Here is a 19,385-nt window from a genome sequence, read left to right as displayed (position 1 = left end):
TTGGAATCAGTTTAGGACTTACACCATTGTCCTTCCGCCCCAGCCCTCACCCCCACTGGAGTGTTTTGTCAATTCTACTCCTTCTCATTGGTCAAATCTGGGTAAGAATAGGAATCTTGTTACCATGTTTCCTCTGTCTTCCCTCTTTCTTTATCTTTCATATACAGCAGATGTGACCCTTATTGCAGCCATGAGGCTGTGAGGATGCTGAACATGGACTGGGTGGGGTGCAGGATGGACCCTGGCTGGGCTAAGGCTTCCTAGCTTAACTCCTAAGGATATCTAGGGAACAAACTCTGCTCTAGGTCCATAGCCCTGAGTTCAGGAATGTCCTTGGTCCAGTTCTAGTGAGTTAGTGCTGAAGACATTAAGTGAAAGCTGGATTCATGCCTGAGCAAACTACCTTGTATTGGAAACCCAGTACCATACGGTGCTTGTGTAACTGTCCCTGCTCCAGAGGAGGTGGTCCTTAGCCTCACTCCAGGCCTACATATTTAAGGTCAAGCTGGGAGGAAGCTGGTTGGGCTTCCTAGAAATCTCAAGTGACCTTCACTCTCTCATACAGTACCCCACCCATGGGCCGTCCTTGACCCCTCACGTAGGAGGTCAGGTGAGGATGTTGGGGTCTGGATGCTAGCAGGTCTACTGTCCCTGAGGGTATGGCTATGCTCTCTGCCAAGAATCCTGTGTGCTGGCTTCCTTATCTATTGTTTAGATAAGCCAACCTGGAGCATGGCCAAACTTCAGAGCCTGCTTCAAGGCCACTAATTTCTTTCCCTGGATGATAAAACTGAATTAAGCAAGGGCCAAGTATCTTAAAGCCTGGAATCTTGCTCAGCAATGAGTTGAACAATGAATGTTGAACAAATGAATCAACTCAGGAGCCCCTGTTGAGGACCACTCCATTCCTCTCACCCCATTCCCCTCACCCCAATACCTCTCGGATCCTCTTCTGCCATTCCTCAGTGAATTCAGGGGAGCTGGTGTTCACCAGGCTGGCATTGAGTGTCCACATGGGGCACTTCCAGGTGGGAAGGGACAGCATGGCCAGGGAGGGTGCCAGAAAAGCAAATGTTCCTCCCTGGAGAATGGGCAGCCTGGAGGAGGGGAAAGGAGAGAGTTACCAATCAGCTCTTTAAGCGCTGGTCTGTCACTGGTCCCAGTGGAGGCCTTTTAATCCCAAGTCCTACCTTAGTTTCAAGGCAACACATGACCCCTGCAGTTCTCAGTTTACAGGGAACTCCTGCCAAGCTCCAAGTCAGACCCATGAACCCTGCCAGACTTTGGACGGGTAGGAGAGGTGGAGAGGGAAAGCAAGCAGACCTAACCCCAGTCCTGGAGATACAAGCCCAGGAGCAGAGAGTCAGGTGCTGGGAAACGATTTGGGGGTAGCACAGAGTTCAGGGAACATGTTGAGTGGGTGCCATTGTCTTCCTCAGTCCCAGAGAATCTTCCCCAGACCCCAGGATCAAAGCACAGCTCACACATGTGGAGTTCCACCCACTGACAAGAGATGCACAGCCTAGAATCTGGGTGGCCAGATTCCTTTGCCTCTTCAGAAATGAACAGCAATCCCAGACCTCTACCTTCAGGCTCCTTTTTATCACCTGGACTGAATAGGCTTGAGGTCAATTATCAGGGCGTATCCCCCACCCACGTCTTTCTCCCTCCTCGTTGGTGTCTCACTCTGGCCTCTGTGAGAACTTCTAGCAGAACTTCTAGCCCATCTGACTTGTCTCCCTTCAAGGTGAATGTAGCCTGGTAAGTCAACCTCCAATAACCCTCTCTTACTAGAAGGTCAGAAGCTATCAAGGCTCACCTAGTCTCTTTGCCCTGCATATTAGAATTTGGGGTGGGGGGTGGAACAAAGGGACGTCGGCCTCGTGCTTGCATTTGTCACTATAGCACACCCAGTTTAGGTACTTTTTCTTAACAATACTAGAAGGCTATTTTTGAACTCAGGATTCCATGAAGACAGCTTAAAGGGTTATTTCTGAGAAAGATTGAACACATTTTACTTAATGAAAATATAAAGTTTTGCTGCCTAAGTGGGCTGAAAGTAGGAATCAGCAATGCCTGGGTATCACCCTCAGATGAGTTAGTGGGCTTGTCAAGAGGGTGCAGCCAGGCATGGGGAGGGCTTAAAGCTCCAGGTGATTCTAATGTCAACCAGGGCTGAGAACAAGTAATCTAGATTCATAAATCTAGACCCATAAGGTTCCAAAACAGATTGGAATATATGGCACACACAGGGCAGGAACATATGGGTGGTGGAATGGGTATGTGTGAATAATGTTTTTAATTAAAAAATTAAGCGGGGGAGATAAATCAGGAGTTTGGAATTAACATGTACACACTAATATACATAAAATAGGTAAACAACAAGGACCTACTGTATAGCACTAGCACAGGGAACTATACTCAATATCTTATAATAACCTATAATGGAAAAGAATCTGAAAAAGTATATATGTACATATCTACACATACATATATATATATATGTATATTTGTATAACCGAATCACTTTGCTGTACACTTGAAACTAACACAACATTGTAAATTAACTATACTTCAATTAAAATGCATAGAACTTATGAAGCTAAGTATCTTGACAGAGAAGGGAAACATGCTATACTTATATCACTGCAAAATCCTTTTGAGCTTTTAAAATGAACATAGAAATCTTTGCATATCATATGTACAGAGTATATAATACAAGAATTGTGTTTTAATTTTTTGCTGTAATTCCATATGCACATTTCATTCATTCAACAAATATTTATTGAGGACCTGCTCTGTGAGAGGCACTGGTCGCCAGGTATTGGGGATACCATGGTGACTGAAACAAAACACCACTTATATTCTACACATTTCTCTGTTAGCTCTTGTACTAACAAACTAATCATTTATAGTAACTGACTCTCAGGGGTTCTTTAAACACCTTATGACTCTGCTTAAAAGCACTCCACCATTACTATGCCACCATTGCCGCAGCCATTTCAGTATTAATGGGTTCCATGAGGTCAGGGATGATTATTTTTCTTTTCCATCTCTCCAGCACTGAGCCTAGTGTTGCAAAAACCTACGAACGTTGGGTTTTCTCATTTTATTTTATTTTATTTTTTTAGTTTAACAGGTATATAACGAAACCCTAACAAATGTTAATTTGTATTTCATTAAGTCATAATAGACGTGCACTCATTCGTGTCATTTTATGTTTTTCCTTGTCTATAAACTGTCTACTCGTTACACAGATACTGTCAAAATATATTTATAACAATTTTTATGATGGTGAGCTTTATGTTTGTTGAAAAAACTGTTTTTTGTTATTATATGCAGGAATTCATCCCCAACTTAGAACTTCTTTAAGGGAGCACTTCAAAATTTTCAAGTAGCTCAGCACTTTTCTAAATCTGTTCATGTTCCTTTCAAGATTATTATATGTAGTTGGGATAATGTGATATATGGACTTTCTACCTTTTTGTTTTGTTTGGTCACGCCTCGCAGCTTGCAGGATCTTAGTCCCCCAACCAGGGATTGAACCCCGGGCCACAGCAGTGAAAGCACTGAGTCCCAACCACTGGACTGCCAGGGAATTCCCTCTATGTTTTTGTAATTGCTAAGAATACCTTTTATGTTCAAGAGCAAGATGAATTTTTTCCATTTATTTACTAGAGAGTACTCTTTTTTTTTTTTTGCAGTACGCGGGTCTCTCACTGTTGTGGCCTCTCCTGTTGTGGAGCACAGGCTCTGGACGCGCAGGCTCAGTGGCCATGGCTCACGGGCCCAGCCGCTCCGTGGCATGTGGGATCTTCCTGGACCGGGGCACGATCCCGTGTCCCCTGCATTGGCAGGCGGACTCTCAACCACTGCGCCACCAGGGAAGCCCTGGAGAGTACTCTTATGTGCTACCTTTAGATTCACACAATGTATCCATAAATTCTTCCCTCATTATTCTGTACTCAGACCTTCCAATCCCATTTTCCATCCATTCCTCTCCCCCTCCCCACCTCATTTTGTTAGCATTCCCATTTCTTTCCCATAACTTCTCATTGGTACCTTTTTAAGAGAGGGAGAGAGATCTACATGTATTTCTTGCATTTCTGCTAGTTTTTCTATTACGCACTTTCCTGGTACATGTTTAAGACGTGTGCATTCAGTATCACTACAAGGCTTTACTGCTTCATGTATCTTTTACCTTTCATGGTGACCTTAATGTGTATCTCAGTGCTGCTTTAATTTCACAATTACTTTCATCTGCTAGCATGATGGTAATTCCTATTTTTAAAATTTTCCCATGAGTATGATTCACTATTATTATACATACGCCTTCTGACTTAAATGTCTCTCTTGTAAACCATAGATTGTTGATTTTTAAAACTCAACATTTTAGAAATAGAAGAGCCATTTGAAGCGTATTCAGCCTGGCCTTGTCATTTTATAGATAGGGGATTTGGAGCCCAAGGTCTTAAGAGTTAACCAGCATGAGTGCTTGGGTTTCCTTACTTATCACCATTGCCCTGTAACACCAGTTAAGAGCATGGTGTAGACCAAAGGCAAGTATGAATCAGGCTCTACCTTATCAGTTGTGTGACCTAGGTGTGTTGCCCAGCTTCTGCAAGCCTCAGTGTCCTCTTTGACAAAATAAAGATAATACTACTCTCCCAAGGAGTAGCTGTGAAGATAAACTATATGTAAGTGATTAGCACAATGCCTGGGAAAGAGAAGAGCTCAATAAATAGAGTAATTTTCATTTTTATTCCCTCTGCAATGTGTGGCTACTTCTAGAAAAGGTAGTGTACACCAAAACATTTTCTTAATGTTTCCTCAAATAACAGATGTTATAGTATGGACTTTTTTTTTTTAAGCTCTTGTCTGGCATTCCCATTTCTTGCAGGTTGGTTCTCCAAGATTTGTTTCCTAAGACCTTCCCTATCCATCTTCCTCTTCCCTTCACCCTTTACCATCTCATCTGTATACTCAAGTCTGAAGAAGAAAACTCCCCACCATTTTCTTTTAAAACAACAACTTGCATGTAAAATGTCAAAATCTGCAGTCTCAGGAATGTCTCCTAGAAGTTTGATAGGATTGATATTTTAGGTTGTCAAAGCCACAGAAATGTGTCGTGGGGGTACTATCAACATCTAAGTTTATAAAGTATTTTAAAACTACATAGCATTTTCATATAATTATCCCAAGAGTACTTCAGGCTGGGTAGGACAATACTGCACTGTCTCTGTATGAGGAAAATGATGCTGGGGGCAGGTGCCAGTGGCAGGGCTAAGCTGGGAAGTGCAGAGCCCTGATCAGAAAGTCTGAGTCACTGGGCCAAATTGCAAAAGTGTGTTTGTTATAAGAACTGATAAGAGGGCATGTGGAAAGACAAACTTCTTCAACAGTTTATGCTAATGATTGTGTGGGGAATTTTTCTCATCTCTTAGTAGTTCCATTTGGGCCCATAAAACAGAAACAGCTAACCTTTTGGAAGTATTGGGAAGTTAAGCTTCAACCCTTCTCTCTGAGCTCTCATGTACACTTCATAAGATGATATACATGATGGTTGTTAAAGACGTTAAGGCAGACTTCATTCAAGGGGGGCTACTACGATGGGGTTTTGTAATAGGGGAGAGAGATCAGGCTCAACTCCCAATGTGACAAGGAAAACTTGGAATTTATAGCCAAGGAGCAGGGTGGGGTTCAGTGGATGGAAAGTTACTAAGAGGAAGCATCAGGGGTAAGAACAGGATTCTTGCTGAAAACAGGCCAAGGTGAACAGACATCACCTGTGGATAGTGAAAAATGAGAAAACCAATCAGACAGTGAGGGTGGGGATTCTGGCTACAGTGACTGAGCAAGATTCTTGCTAAAATTGGATGATGCAGAGACCAACATGGAAGCTCAAAAGTCAAGTCTAGTTGAACAGTTGTCTATTGGATTTAGCAATAGGATGATCATAGTTGATCTTGTATGTTAGACACTATAAATAAATAGATCTCTCCCAGTTAAATAATAAATAGACTCAGCACAACTTGGGCCTGTACAAAATTCTGCAGCAGAAGGGGGAATGTCACATAAGGCTTTGGAGTTCTTAAAACCACATTGGAAACTAGAAGGCAAGGGAACAATTCTTTCAAAGTTCTGAAAAAAAAATCATTTCCAACCTAAAATTTTATACCCAGCCAAGCTATCGATCAAGTATGAGAATAGAATCAAGACATTTTCACATATGCAGAGTCTTACAGAATTTACCTCCCATGTGTTCTCTCAGGAAACTACTGCATGTTCGTGTTCCACCAAAAAAAAGAGGAAGACATGGGAACAAGAGATCTAGACTTGAAAACTGACATGAAGGGAATTCCCAGAATAAGGGTAAAGAGGCATCTCAGGATGACATATCTAATGTATACCAGGCACAGACAGCGACTGCTCCAGACTTCAGCAAGTCAGAGAGCCCCAGGAGGTAGTACATCAAGAAGATGAAGTTGATAGGCTACCTGATGTGATGAAATTATTAAGAAGAGATTTAGCAACAGGCAGGGAGTTTATCATTGAGTTAAAAACAAACAGATAGAAACTAAAGAATATTTAAAAAAAGAAAGATATTAATTTCAGGGAAAACAAAAAGTTGGGCAGGAAAGGAATCACTTTGTGATTCAGCTCTGAATAGCATCCCAGTCATTATAATGTGTACATTCAATATTGACCTATGCTGGGAGGGTATGAGAATAGGATGATGGAAAATATGCTTGTATGTGGTGGGAGTGAGGGGCTGTGAAAGAAAATGAAATCATAGTCATCCATATTGGCACTTCAGTCAATAGTGCCTAAAACAGAAGTGCATTAATTAGAGACGGTGGAAAATAACTAAATAATCAGCTTGGAGGAATGAGAGTGCTTGTTTCTGCCTAGAAGAAAGGGGGGAAGGGGGAGATCTCTGGTTGGTAAGGGAAGGCTGTTTGTCTGCCTTCTTTAAACCCATCACTACCCACTGCCTTGAGTGTACCTTTGACACCCACCCTCATTGTTCCAGTCCTCCCTTCTGATCTGCCCCAAAGACAAGCACAACTCTCCTTTTTTTCTTTTTTTAATGGCTTTAATGCTGACCTCCACAGAGAAACACATTGGGGAAAACAGAGATAAAAGCAGGTGAAGTGACAAAGAATCTAGGAAGTTGTCTCAAGGCCGTAGCCTTGAGCCTTACCTATCAAGCCCCCTTCCAAGATGGTAATGGGCAGCCTACTGGACTTTTGCTCTCAGGCAAAGATTCAAAGGGTGTGGCTCACAAAACATACCCTGATACTTTTCTAAAAAAAATTTTTAAATGGTTTTCATTTCTCCCAGTTATAAAGAAACACATGGACTCTGAAGAAAAATTAATGGTAAATAAAAATATAAAGAATAAATCACCCTAATTCTACAACCCAGAAATAATCATCAACATTTTGTTCTCATCTTTTTTTAATCTTTAACTAGATAAACTTTATCAGCACACATATAATATATACCTTTCCTATACAATGTATACCAGCCAGAAATAACCTTTAACACTTCTTCAAGTCTCTTCTCTGTCTTTAACTAGATAAATGATTATCAGTACACATAAGATGCATATCTCTCATAATTATGAATTATGTTGGTCACTATTATGATAGTGAAAAGCTCAAAACAACTTAAATGTCCTTTAATAGGAAATGGTTAAACTAGAATATGTTATGTACTCTAGAATATGGAATACTAAGTGATATTTTTCTAAAAGTGCTATTGTGGAAATGTGTTTATTGAAATGGAATGATATTTATAATGTATTGTGTATGTTTAAAAAGGAGGGGGAGGAGTTTTTTTAACCACATTTAAATTTTTTTCAATAATTTACAAAGGGAGGGAGGGTGCAAAATTGTGTTTATGGTAATACCCTTTTCTTGGTGTGAAAAATAAATTTTACATACCAGGCACTGAGCTAAGCACTTTACATACATTATCTAATTTAATTATCATGGCTTTGGTAAAATTTTTTAAAATTTCCTCTTCACAGAAATACGAGGGACTGCCCTGGTGGCACAGTGGTTAAGAATCCGCCTGCCAATGCAGGGGGCACAGGTTTGATCCCTGGTCGGGGAAGATCCCACATGCCGCAGAGCAACTAAGCCCATGCGCCACAACTGCTGAAGCTCACGTGCCCTAGGGCCCGCGTGCTGCAACTACTGAAGCCTGTGCCCCTACAGCCCGTGCTCCACAACAAGAGAAGCCACCGCAATGAGAAGCCGCAACAAAGAGCAGCCCTTGCTCGCCGCAACTAGAGAAAGCCTATGCGTAGCAAAAAAACCCAACACAGCTTAAAATAAATAAATAAATATTTTTTAAATGAAGAGCAGAGAAAATATTTGAAAAAAAACAAAAAAAAAACCACATGAGGACTCCAAGATAACATTAATGCAAAAATTGTCAGGGGTAGAAAGGAGAGGGAGAATTAAGTCTCCCCTAGGTAAGGCAATACAGCTTGGGCACCCAGGAACCTGGAGAGGATGAGCCCCCAGAAGGGGTTTGGGGTTGGGACATGTAGAGCATGAGGGGCTTCTGGGGAAGAGGTCAACCGTTGGGGACAGAGACATCTGGAGCTTGAGCTGCTGGAATCCAACCTCACCTGTGTCATCATTTTGATGTTCCCTTTTGGAGTCAATCCAATGATTTGGCAAAGGGTGGTGTCACAGGGATTTTCTTTGAAATAGTTCAGAATGGGGAGCAGAGCCTCAGGAATGTCGAATGGGATTGATGAATTCTTGAACTTAAAAGGGTCGCTCTGCTGTGAGAAACCCTGGGTACCTTCAGAGCCCCAGCTCCTTCACTATTGGACAAAGATCACTTAGTGTTCATCTTTTTACTGAGCTTCCTACCCCAAGCACGTAAGAACCTGCTACCCTGTAGGAAAGCACGTCCCGCACCTTCCGTGTAGTTAACTACCCAACCTAAACCCAGAGGAAGAAGCAGCACCAGGCCCCTCTTTGGGACACATCATCCCCTCTCCCTCCTCTGATGTGACTGATTACCAGGTCACTCTTCTACTTGCCAACAGCCACCACTGTTTCTGTTCCAGACAGAACTCCGATGGCACATCTGGTGCCTAGTTTTCCATGGGGCAGGGGCAAGATGGCTGCAGACCTCTGGCGATGGGCATGGACTTTCTGCAGAACCAGTAACAGATGCAGAGCTAGGACAGATCAGGGCTTGGCCGCAGGGAGGTCCATGGAAGAAAAGGACAAATGCCAGGCAGGCTGATTCGGGCAAGACTACACAGAAGCCAGATTTGAATGCACGTTGGGCAGAAGTACTTGCTCCACACATGAGACTTTCCCAGGAAAATGAAAAGGGAGATCTATCACTTGAAACCACTCCAGAAAAAGAAATCCCCGGGTAAAAATCATGAGTAATTCCAGAGATGGAGTTAAGACCCAGAATTACACATAGTCAATAATAATTTCCTCTAGTGATTGCATTTAAACTTAATGCTTTCTTTTGAAACAGATAATGAAGTACGCCCTTACATGAATTTTGGAACTGAGCGCTTAACTGAGGAAGGCCCTTGAGGGACACACCCAAGACCCCTAAATTCACACCAGGGAGGCAGCCACCCCTCCGCCAAGGATTGCAGATGCCCACCCCACAATGGACACTACGCTCTTTAGCTCTTATTAGGGAAGCTGTTTTTACCTCTCATCATTCCCTTTGACTATTCAAGATGGTTTTAATCATTAAGATCTGAAATCTCATTGCTGCACCAGCATTTTTGTTTGCAGTCTAGAAAAGTACATAATTAAATACTGGTTATCAGATAATCAATAATCAAATCTACTTGATTCACAGGCTATCAGCTAGTTTTATAATCTCTAATGTCGTAGGCAGTTACTGTACTCATTAGCCTCTGAGCAGGAAGTCCATTTCCATGAGTGGAACCAAACTCAAGTGTATTCCTGTCCCCACCTTAGTTTAAGGACATTAGCATGGTTTTATTTCCTAATTTTATTTCCCTCTTTCTTTGTATGTTTAATTAGGCTATAGATTCTTTGAACTCTTAACTCCTGATTTGTTGTGTCTCTCACAGGGTTTACCAGAAGGCTAGGCCCACAGGCACTCTCAGTACTGAGATTCCAGTAGGAATATGGTACTGTATCATCTGTTCTGTCAGCATCACAGGTGTCCACAATATTAGAGATGGAAGGGACTTACAAATATAACATACTTCAACTCCCTCATGTTACAGATGAGAACAGTGAGACTTAGAGAGGGTGAATGGCTTGTGCAGGTTCCCACAGCACAGAAGCCAGGACTAGAATTCAGGCCCCCAGTTTCCAAGATCAGTGTTTTTCCATAATTATAGTGAACACCATCTCAGTTTAAGAGGAGGTGCTTCCCCATCCAGAAGAGCCTTGTGTTTGTAACTCTCCATGGGGCAGCCAGGGGGATTGCTCCTGGGTATCCAGGCAGGTGGCTGCAAGGCCTCTCTGATGCTACCACAGCATCTGACACTCCAGGGACTGATTCTGGGAGGGGTCCCAGATTTTAGGGGCCTAAGAGACCAGACCAAACCCTATACCTCTTTGAGTCCTTGGTGGGGGATTTAGAAGAAATCTTGGCTCTCAGAGATGGTGACAGAAGGAGGAAGAAAGAGAAGGGAAATAACCTGACAAAGATGCAGGCACTAATCCCCTCTCCTCGACAGAAAATGGGAGAACTTAAGCTTTGGCATATCTCCTGGAAATGACTTGCAAAAGAAGCACTTTGGAAAGTGCCTTTGATTTGGTTTAGGCCAGAAGACCACACAAGGAATGAATATTCTCTGGATGCTGTCTACAGACAGCCTATCCTGGAAATAATTGGCTACCTTGCATCAGCCTTCGCCTGTGTGGTTTGATTCAGAAAATTGATAAAGAATAAATAAATGATAAAGAGTAAATCCTAAGAGTTCTCATCACAAGAAAAATTTTTTTTTCTGTTTCTTTAATTTTGTATCTATATGAGATGATGGATGTTCACTTAATTTATTGTGCTAATCATTTCTTGATGTATGTAAGTCAAATCATTATGCCATACACTTATACGATGCTGTCTGTCAATTACATCTCAATGAAACTGGAAGGGAAAAAAAGAATAAATGGACATTAATTTTTCCTGTCAAGTCATTTTCTCTTAAGACAGGTCGGGCAGAAGCACGTCGTAGGGAATGTTTTACACTTTCCTCTGCAACTCCAGGGCTGAGCACAGACCTGGCACAGATTAGGTCAAAGCAGATTTACCAGTGAAGGGCCCCTCACTTGCACCACTCCTTCTGAAGTCCAGGGAGGAGGCCCCGCAATGTGTTCACTAGCCATATGCCTTGTAATTTGCAAAAGAAAAGGTTTCAGGCATAATTGTCTGTAGCTATTTGTGTTACTTTAATCAAGAATCCTGGCTAATGTACACAGTAAGTGCTGGAGCTAGGACTTGAACCCAGGCTCTTAGTTCTGGTCCTGTGCTCCCTCTATCATGCCACTCATGTAACTCATCTCAGGCTACAAGCCAAGCAAACCTTGCTGCTACCCTGGCAGGTAAAAGTCAGAATCCAGGGCTTCCCTGGTGGTACAGTGGTTAAGAATCCACCTGCCAATGCAGGGGACACGGGTTCGAGCCCTGGTCTGGGAAGATCTCCCATGCCGCAAAGCAACTAAGCCCGTGGGCCACAACTACTGAGCCTGTGCTCTAGAGCCCATGAGCCACAACTACTGAGCCCACGAGCCTAGAGCCCATTCTCCACAACAAGAGAAGCCACCGCAATGAGAAGCCTGTGCACAGCAACAAAGAGTAGCCCCCACTTACCACAACTAGAGAAAGCCCACAGCAGCAATGAAGACCCAATGCAGCCAAACATAAATAAAATTTTTAAAAAAAAGTCAAAATCCATGGGGAGGAGTTTTACCTACCTGACTCCTAAAACTACTTGCAGGAGAGTGCAAATGCCAGAGACGAAGAAAATGGTGCTGATGAGGTAGCTCTGGGTCAGGGGGTCATGCTGCAAACACAGGTCCTTGGCCAGGATGAGTGGAATTGCCACGAGTCCCCCCAGGGCTGTGAGGAAGTGCTGTGGGCAGAGCAGAGAGAAGAGATGGGCTTGGAGATGCTGTAGTTGCCTACTCTACCTTCATTCCTATTCCTACTGCCAGAGGCAAGAGTTCCATCTCTGGTCTCAGAGGAGCCTGGCCTTGAGCGACAGGCAGCGAGATCCAGGCAAGCAGTGGGAAGGAACCAGGAAGCCCTGGCAGCAAGAAGCAGGGACCCAGCCAGCAGGTCTGGGGTTCAAGGGCAGGACCCTACTGCCAAGAACTGATGTTCTAGGTAAGAAATCAAGGCAGGGACACAGCACAGGAGGATATAACATGAACCAAGGAGGGGACCTTAAGAACAAGAACAAGGCAAGAGGCTCATTATTAAAATAAGGCACAAGGTGAGGGCAAGACCATTGACCAGGATGGCCTGAGCACATTCTCCAAGATAGATCATATGTTAGGTCACAAAACAGCCTTAGCAAATTTAAGAAGATTGAAACCATACCAAGAATCTTTTCTGTCTGCAATGGTATGAAACTAGAAATCAATAACAGGAGGAAAACTGGACACAAATTTGTGGAACTTAAGCATCACACTTCTGAACAATCAATGGGTCAAAGAAGAAATCAAAAGGGAAATCAAAAAATATCTTAAGACAGGCTTCCCTGGTGGCGCAGTGGTTGAGAGTCCGCCTGCCGATGTAGGGGACAGGAGTTCGTGCCCCGGTCCGGGAAGATCCCACATGCCGCGGAGCGGCTGGGCCCGTGAGCCATGGCCGCTGAGCCTGCACGTCCAGAGCCTGTGCTCCGCAATGGGAGAGGCCACAACAGTGAGAGGCCTGCGCACCACAAAAATATATATATATGTATATCTTAAGACAACTGAAAATGGAAACAAAACATACCAAAACTACTGGGATGCAGCAAAAGCAGTTCTAAGAGGAAAGTTTATAGCAATAAATGCCTACATTAAGAAAAAAGAAAGATCTCAAATAAACAACCTAACTTTATTCCTCAAGGAAGTAGAAAAGGAAGAACAACCTCCAAAGTTAGAAGAAGAAAGGAAAAAACAATGATCAAAGCAGAAATAAATGAAATGAAAAACAACAGAAAAAAATCAGCAAAACTAGAGCTGGTTTTTTAAGATAAGCAAACCCTTAGCTAAACTCAGAAAAAAGGGGAGAAGACTCAAATAAAATTAGAAATGATACAAAAGAAATACAAAGTACCATAAACACTAGTGTGAACAATTACACACCAACAAATTGGATAACCTAGAAGAAATGGATAAATTACTAGAAACACACAACTTACCAAGACTGAATCATGAAGAAATAGAAAACCTGTACAGACCAATAAGTAGTGAGGAGACTGAAACAGTAATCAAAACTTTCCAATGAAGAAAAGCCCAGGAACACCGGTGAATTCTATCAAACGTCTAAAGAAGAATTAGTACCAAGCCTTCCCAAACTATTCCAAAAACTGAAGAGGAGGAAACACTCCCAAACTCATTTTACAAGGCCAGCATAAACCCTGATACCAAAGCCAGATAAGGACACTACAAGAAAAGAAAACTACATGTCAATATCCTTCATGGATATAGATGTAAAAATTCTCAACAAAAATACTAGCAAACTGAATTCAACAGCACATTAAAAGGGTCATACACCATAATCAAGCGGGATTTTACCCCTGGATGCAAGAATGGTCAATATACACAAGTCAAAAAATATGATACACCACATTAATAAAATTAAAGACAAAAATCATATGATCATCTCAATAAACGCAGAAAGAGTATTTGACAAAATTCAACATCCTTTCATGATAAAAATATCTACATTATCCATTTTATTGGCTCATAATAATATTTTTAAAAATAGTATGACATTTGCTCTTATTTTGTAGAAAAGCACAGAGAAGTTAACAAAAAAGTGTATCCCATCCCTGGTACCCCACATTGAACTGTTTGTAAAATTAAAAGAAACACATCTATAAGATTAGAAGATTCAAGCTACAAAAGTTACAAAATAAATAGCGAAAGTTGAAAGCCACCCTTCCTTTCCTAGCTTCTCTTCCCAAGGCTAAATACCTCTATTAGTTTCTTGTGAATTCTTCAAAACATGCAAAATTACTACATATACTTATTTCTATTGTTCTATCTCTCTTTTGTTTGTTAGTTTTTAACACAAAAAAAGATCACATTATACACAGTTATTTACTTGGCTTTTTTCACTTAATATATATTGGTGATCATTTTTTAACTGCAAGGTAGATACATCTTTCTCTTTCTAACAGCTACATAAAAAAATTACTTGTTAGGATGTGCCACAGTTCTCTAAGATGGATATTCTGGGGATGTTTCTAGGGTTTTGTTTGTTCGTTTGTTGTGATTTTACTATTACCAAAAGAAGAACATCTTTGTACTTACCTTAATGAGTCTTGCCAGCATATCTATAGAGAAATCCTTCTTTTTTTTTTTTAATTTGGCCGTGCCACACGGCTTGCAGGATCTTAGTTCCCCAACCAGGGACTGAACCCCGCCCTCAGCAGTGAAAGCGCAGAGTCCTAACCACTGGACCACTGGGGTATTCCCTACAGAGAAATTCTTATGCATTAGGGACTGGGTTAAACAATATATATGTTTTACATGTTCACAGAAAAGTTGCACCAAATAACATTCCAACAAAAGTGTTTGAGAGTGCTTGTTTCCCAATATTCCCCAAGCATTGGTTATCAAACTCTTTAGTTGTTGCCAAACAAATTATAATTGGTATCTTGAAAAAAAAACCCAACACCACAATGTTGGGTGTCCTTTATGTGACCTATTAGCTCAGCATGGGGGAGAATCCTCCCTTAACTCCACGCCCCACCCCCAAACTCCTTGAGAGAAAGAGAGACTGGAGGAGCCTTGAGCCCCCTGGAGGTCAACAACATAGAAGGCAAGAATATCAACAACATGGAAGCCAAGAATATCAGCAATTTGACCTGAGTGTGTGTTCATGTGCCTTTTGAGGCAGAGCTTCTTCGAACCCAGTGCTTATGGGTGGCATTACCTGCACTCCCAAGAAGATACAGAGATACCATGGTGGGATATCCAGGATGCTATAAGCCAGGTTACTGCTGAGACCCCTAGGCTGGCCATCCTTCTTCCTGCCTTGGCCACCTTCATGGGAGTTGAATACACCATCACCCTTCTGCTGAGAACAAGAGAAGAACACATTTGAGCATTTCAAGAGGAATCCAGTGGACTTTTGATGCCGAAACCTCGGCCTCTGTCCACTGGTACTGAATCAAATCTCAGAGACAGAGTTTGGGGTGAATTAGAAAAGAATAACTTTATTATTTTGCTAGGCAAAGGGGGACACAGTGGTCTCCTGCCCTAAAAAACTGTGTGTCCCAACCTGGGAGGATCTGGTGAGGAGTTTTATAGCAACGGTTCAAAGGTGGATTTGCTGATAAGATTAGGGTGTGTGCAGGGCCTGCACTCCTTTAATCTGATCTCAGGTAATCTGATGAGTTTCTGTGGTTCTTTTAATCTGGCCTCAGGTGGTCTTCTTGAAGGAGGTTGTTCTTCTCTGGTTCCTTTAAGCTGGAATGAAGAATGCTGACATCTTCCATTTATTGGGGGTTTTAGTTCTATAAAGAGCTCAGAAGATACAGTTATGTGTATCCCTTGAGGCTGAACCAGGACCCTGGAACCAGGAGCCTGTCCCAAGGCTGCACTATGGTTTCTTGGCTGCTCCTCCCTTGTCTCTGCAACCCCTCCCTTCCCTGATTAGCAACTGTTTGAATCTGTCCTTTGGGACTCAGGGAAGGTCATGGAAGCTGGAGTCTGTTCCCTACGAACAAGGAACTGGGAACACGGAAAGGCTTCCGTGCCCAGGAGCCCCCTAGGGTCCTGCTCAGTTTCACTTTCTGATTTCAACCAGACAGATGCACAGCTTTCCAGAGGCAAGAGCGATGGGACAGAGATAACTGCTGGCCTGCTTGGGATTTCTAGGTCAAAAGACCGGTGATTTTCTATATTATACATCTGCAGCAAGACCTCCACATGCAGTCTGGGGCCAATCAAGAGAGGTGGGTGCCTTGCCTGAAGCCCTGGTAGAGAAGAAACTTTGTGGAGGAGGGAATGGGGGTCAACTCCACGGTCAGGAAATGGGCAGGTAAATGGGGATTCTGGCCCAGAACGGTGTAGCTGCCCTTGCATACGCTCCTACAGGCCAGCCTTGCGCCAAAGCCCTCATCACAGCATGTTGATTATAATGGATGGACTGTTTCCTTATCCATCTCTTCTGCTGGGGTGTGAGTTCCTAGAATGCATTCACTGTGCCTTATTCTTTTTGTCCCAGCTTCTAGAATAGTCTGTGCGCTCAGTCTGAACAGTCTGAGTGTATGGATGAATGAATAGATATAACACAAATGTAAATAAGTGCAGGGCATACAGAATGCTCTAGGGTCAATAGTCAAGTTATATTCGTACCAGTTTAACCCCCAATTAACTTTGAATCGTAGACCTTCTCCTCCAACTTACTGGCTATATAGTTTACCAAACTTGGGCAAATTACTAATATTTTTAAGCCTCATTTTTCTGATCTATACAACAGAAATGTCAATAACATCTACTTCATAGTTGAGCCAGTCCTCCTCCTCCATGGGGTAGGGCACTGGCAAATCCGATCCTAGTTCCTTCCCAGTACTCGGGGCGCACATCACTGGTGATGGAGAAAATGGCCCAGCACACTGAGCCTCCAGGCAGCCGGAGGAGCCCAGGGCCGTGGTCAGGCTTGCTGACCATGGGTGGACTGAGCCAACCACAGCACAGCTCCGCAGAGTCACATTGCTCCTGGGCCTCAGAACAGCGTTTGCTCATTAACCTTCTAGCATTTAGTTTCTGAAACTTAAATGTAAGGATTTTGTCTCTACTCATCTATTTAGCAATGCCTGGGAATAAGCATCCCAAAACTGTTCCAGGAAGCATTCCCTGACTTCACTCCACCCCGGCCTCAGACCAGACGAGGCCTTCCCTCCTCAGAGGCATGTTTACTACAGCCCAGAACACACCTCACTACCATATGTCTTCTCGTCCTAAAGGCCATAAAGTCCCAAAACTACTCCATCTCTAGCACAGAGTTAGTGCTCACAGCATTCTCTGTTGAGCTATAAAATAAATGAACCCACGTATAATGACCATAAAGAACTTTTCTCACGGATTTTAAAAAATAAATACTTAACTGGTTAGAATTCTTTGGAAACAACACGCTGATCTTATTTACACTCCTGAAAAGAAGGAGGCACTGATGCTACTTGGTACTTGGGTCGCACAAGAAGGACGGCTGGCTCTGCCTAAGGAGGTCAACGCCAAGCCAAAGATGGCCGGGAGGCTGCTGGAGGGAAGTCTGGAGCACTTATCGCGAGGTTTTAGTGAAGGCGTGGCACAGTCAGTGAGCACGACAGCAAGAGCGGGAGAACAGGCTGAGGAAAAAAGAGGAGGGGCAGAAGGAAAGAGCGGCTGGCTGATTGGCTGGTTGGTTGATTGATGCTGGGTAGGCTACACAGAACAGCAGAGCGCGCAGTTTGGAGTGGGGGAGACGTGGTCTGTCATTCCCCTGCTTGGCAGCCATAGACACTTCACTTTCCCTCTCCCAGCCTCAGTGTCCCCTTCTAACTCTGGGATGGTTGCAAAAATACTGGAAGTCTGTGTGGCTGCCTGTTATGTGCGCCGGTGATTGAGCTCACCAGGCTGGGGCAGGTACAGCTGCCAGCAAACTCACCTCATACCTTCTCCCAGGACCCCTCGGAATTCTCAGAAAGGTGATGGGGAGGGAAACACTGACTGAGGGAAATGTTAGTTTGGGGTCTTTTTTTTTTTTTTTCCTATTAAGAGTCAATGACTCAAAGAGTGTTCTCAGCCTGATGACCTCTGAATGTTCTAAGTTCTGTCTAGATATCAACTTGGACCATCTGAAGGTTATAGAAACCACTTCTGTAATCGTTTTAAAACAGTTTTCTGGGAAATTGACCTTGTATGAGGTCCCACATGAAAAAAAAAAACCTAGAACTGAGAGTGGGGAAAAACTTGTCTTCGTTGAGAACGGCTGGTTCTTCGCTTCTGATAGGAGTGTGAGACTTCTGTGAAACCCGTCAGTCATGGCTGGTAGAAAGCATAGGGCCTGATCAAAATACATCTTTTGTTGTAAACTACCTTACATCACTTATGCAAAGCACTGGGACAAAAAATAAAATAAGAAGGTACACAGTGTACCTGAGATTCCTGTGTGTCAGAGATGAGTCACTAGCATATTAAAGACACACATAGAAACAAGTGACATCCCAGAGGTATTTTAGAGCAGGGGCTTCTCAGATGGAGGTGGAAGAAGTCCCATCTCAGGGCATATCCGGATACGGGAAGCGCCTTTATCCCAGGAGAATCCCTGGGCGGGAAAATTCTGTGAGTCTTAGAGCAGCTGAAGATCGCCTACAAATACCTTTTTGAAGGAAGAATGAACTCTTAATGAAGCTTCCCTGCCAGTGAGCACTGGTGTGAGAAGGGGGGCCACAAAGTCTCCTGGTTGGAATTGTCTGTCAACTCAACACACGAGCTGTAATTTCGCCAAAAGCCTTGCTCCAAAGAGGCATTGTGCTGAGGCTTGGCATTTTATAGTGCTTCACAGTTTGCAAAGACCTTCCAATGCATCCTCTCGTTTGATTCTCACAACCCAGTTTAAGGATGAGGAGACTGAGGCTTGTCCGAGGTCCCCTTGTAAATGGGAGAATGGAACCCTCCTCTTTCGGTGTCGAGGGCAGCTGCTGGCAGGTGCTTCCCTGTGAGTACAGGGACAGCTTGCCAGCTCTCAGGAGCAGACCAGCAGAGCAGCAGGAGACTCTGCTGCAGAGGGAGCAGCAGTGGGAAGGAGGGTGCCTGGGGGGGGAAGTGAATCCCTTGGCCCTCTGACTCCATCCATTCCCCATACAGCCTCCCACTCCCTGATGTGCCCCTCTAGCTTTGCTTCCTAACACTTCCATTCAGCTGACTCTAGCCAATGGGATTGACCATATCCCTCCAAACGTGGCCTCAATTATCCTGCCTCAGTGCCTTTGCTCACCCTGTGCTCCCTACCTGATCCCCACGACCCTGCTTCCCCTAAACCCACCTTCAAAGAGCTCAATGCCTCCTTTTCCTGTACCTCTTCTGCTTCCCCCACCCGATATGATTGCCCTCCTTGTACTCCCAACACATCTTGTCGCTCTGTTATGTAATTCACCATCTTCTCCCTTGTATCAGAAATATTTTTTTATACCCCGCTTT

General features: G+C 43.4%; 1 protein-coding gene across 2 annotated transcripts in view; it reads right to left on the bottom strand.

Moving 5' to 3' along the window:
• The window catches only part of LOC113618068 (solute carrier family 23 member 1-like), a 57,594-nt gene that overhangs the window by 24,078 nt on the left and 14,131 nt on the right, over positions 1–19,385 (bottom strand). Inside the window, exons 2-4 of one of the 2 annotated variants that reach the window (XM_027101822.1) lie at positions 15,133–15,273; positions 11,955–12,112; positions 938–1,097 (exon numbers count right to left, since the gene is read on the bottom strand). In XM_027101822.1, coding sequence (XP_026957623.1) covers positions 938–1,097; positions 11,955–12,112; positions 15,133–15,273 — 459 coding nt within the window. Of the gene's footprint in view, positions 1–937; positions 1,098–11,954; positions 12,113–15,132; positions 15,274–19,385 lie in introns of those variants that run through there. The other variant, XR_003431876.1, reaches the window with a different exon arrangement.

The sequence above is a fragment of the Aethalodelphis obliquidens genome, unplaced genomic scaffold (genome assembly GCF_003676395.1).
Source record: "Aethalodelphis obliquidens isolate GAN/ISIS:26980383/991018 unplaced genomic scaffold, ASM367639v1 scaffold5, whole genome shotgun sequence".
Classification (NCBI taxonomy): domain Eukaryota; kingdom Metazoa; phylum Chordata; class Mammalia; order Artiodactyla; family Delphinidae; genus Aethalodelphis; species Aethalodelphis obliquidens.
This window is presented reverse-complemented; position numbering and strand designations above follow the sequence as displayed.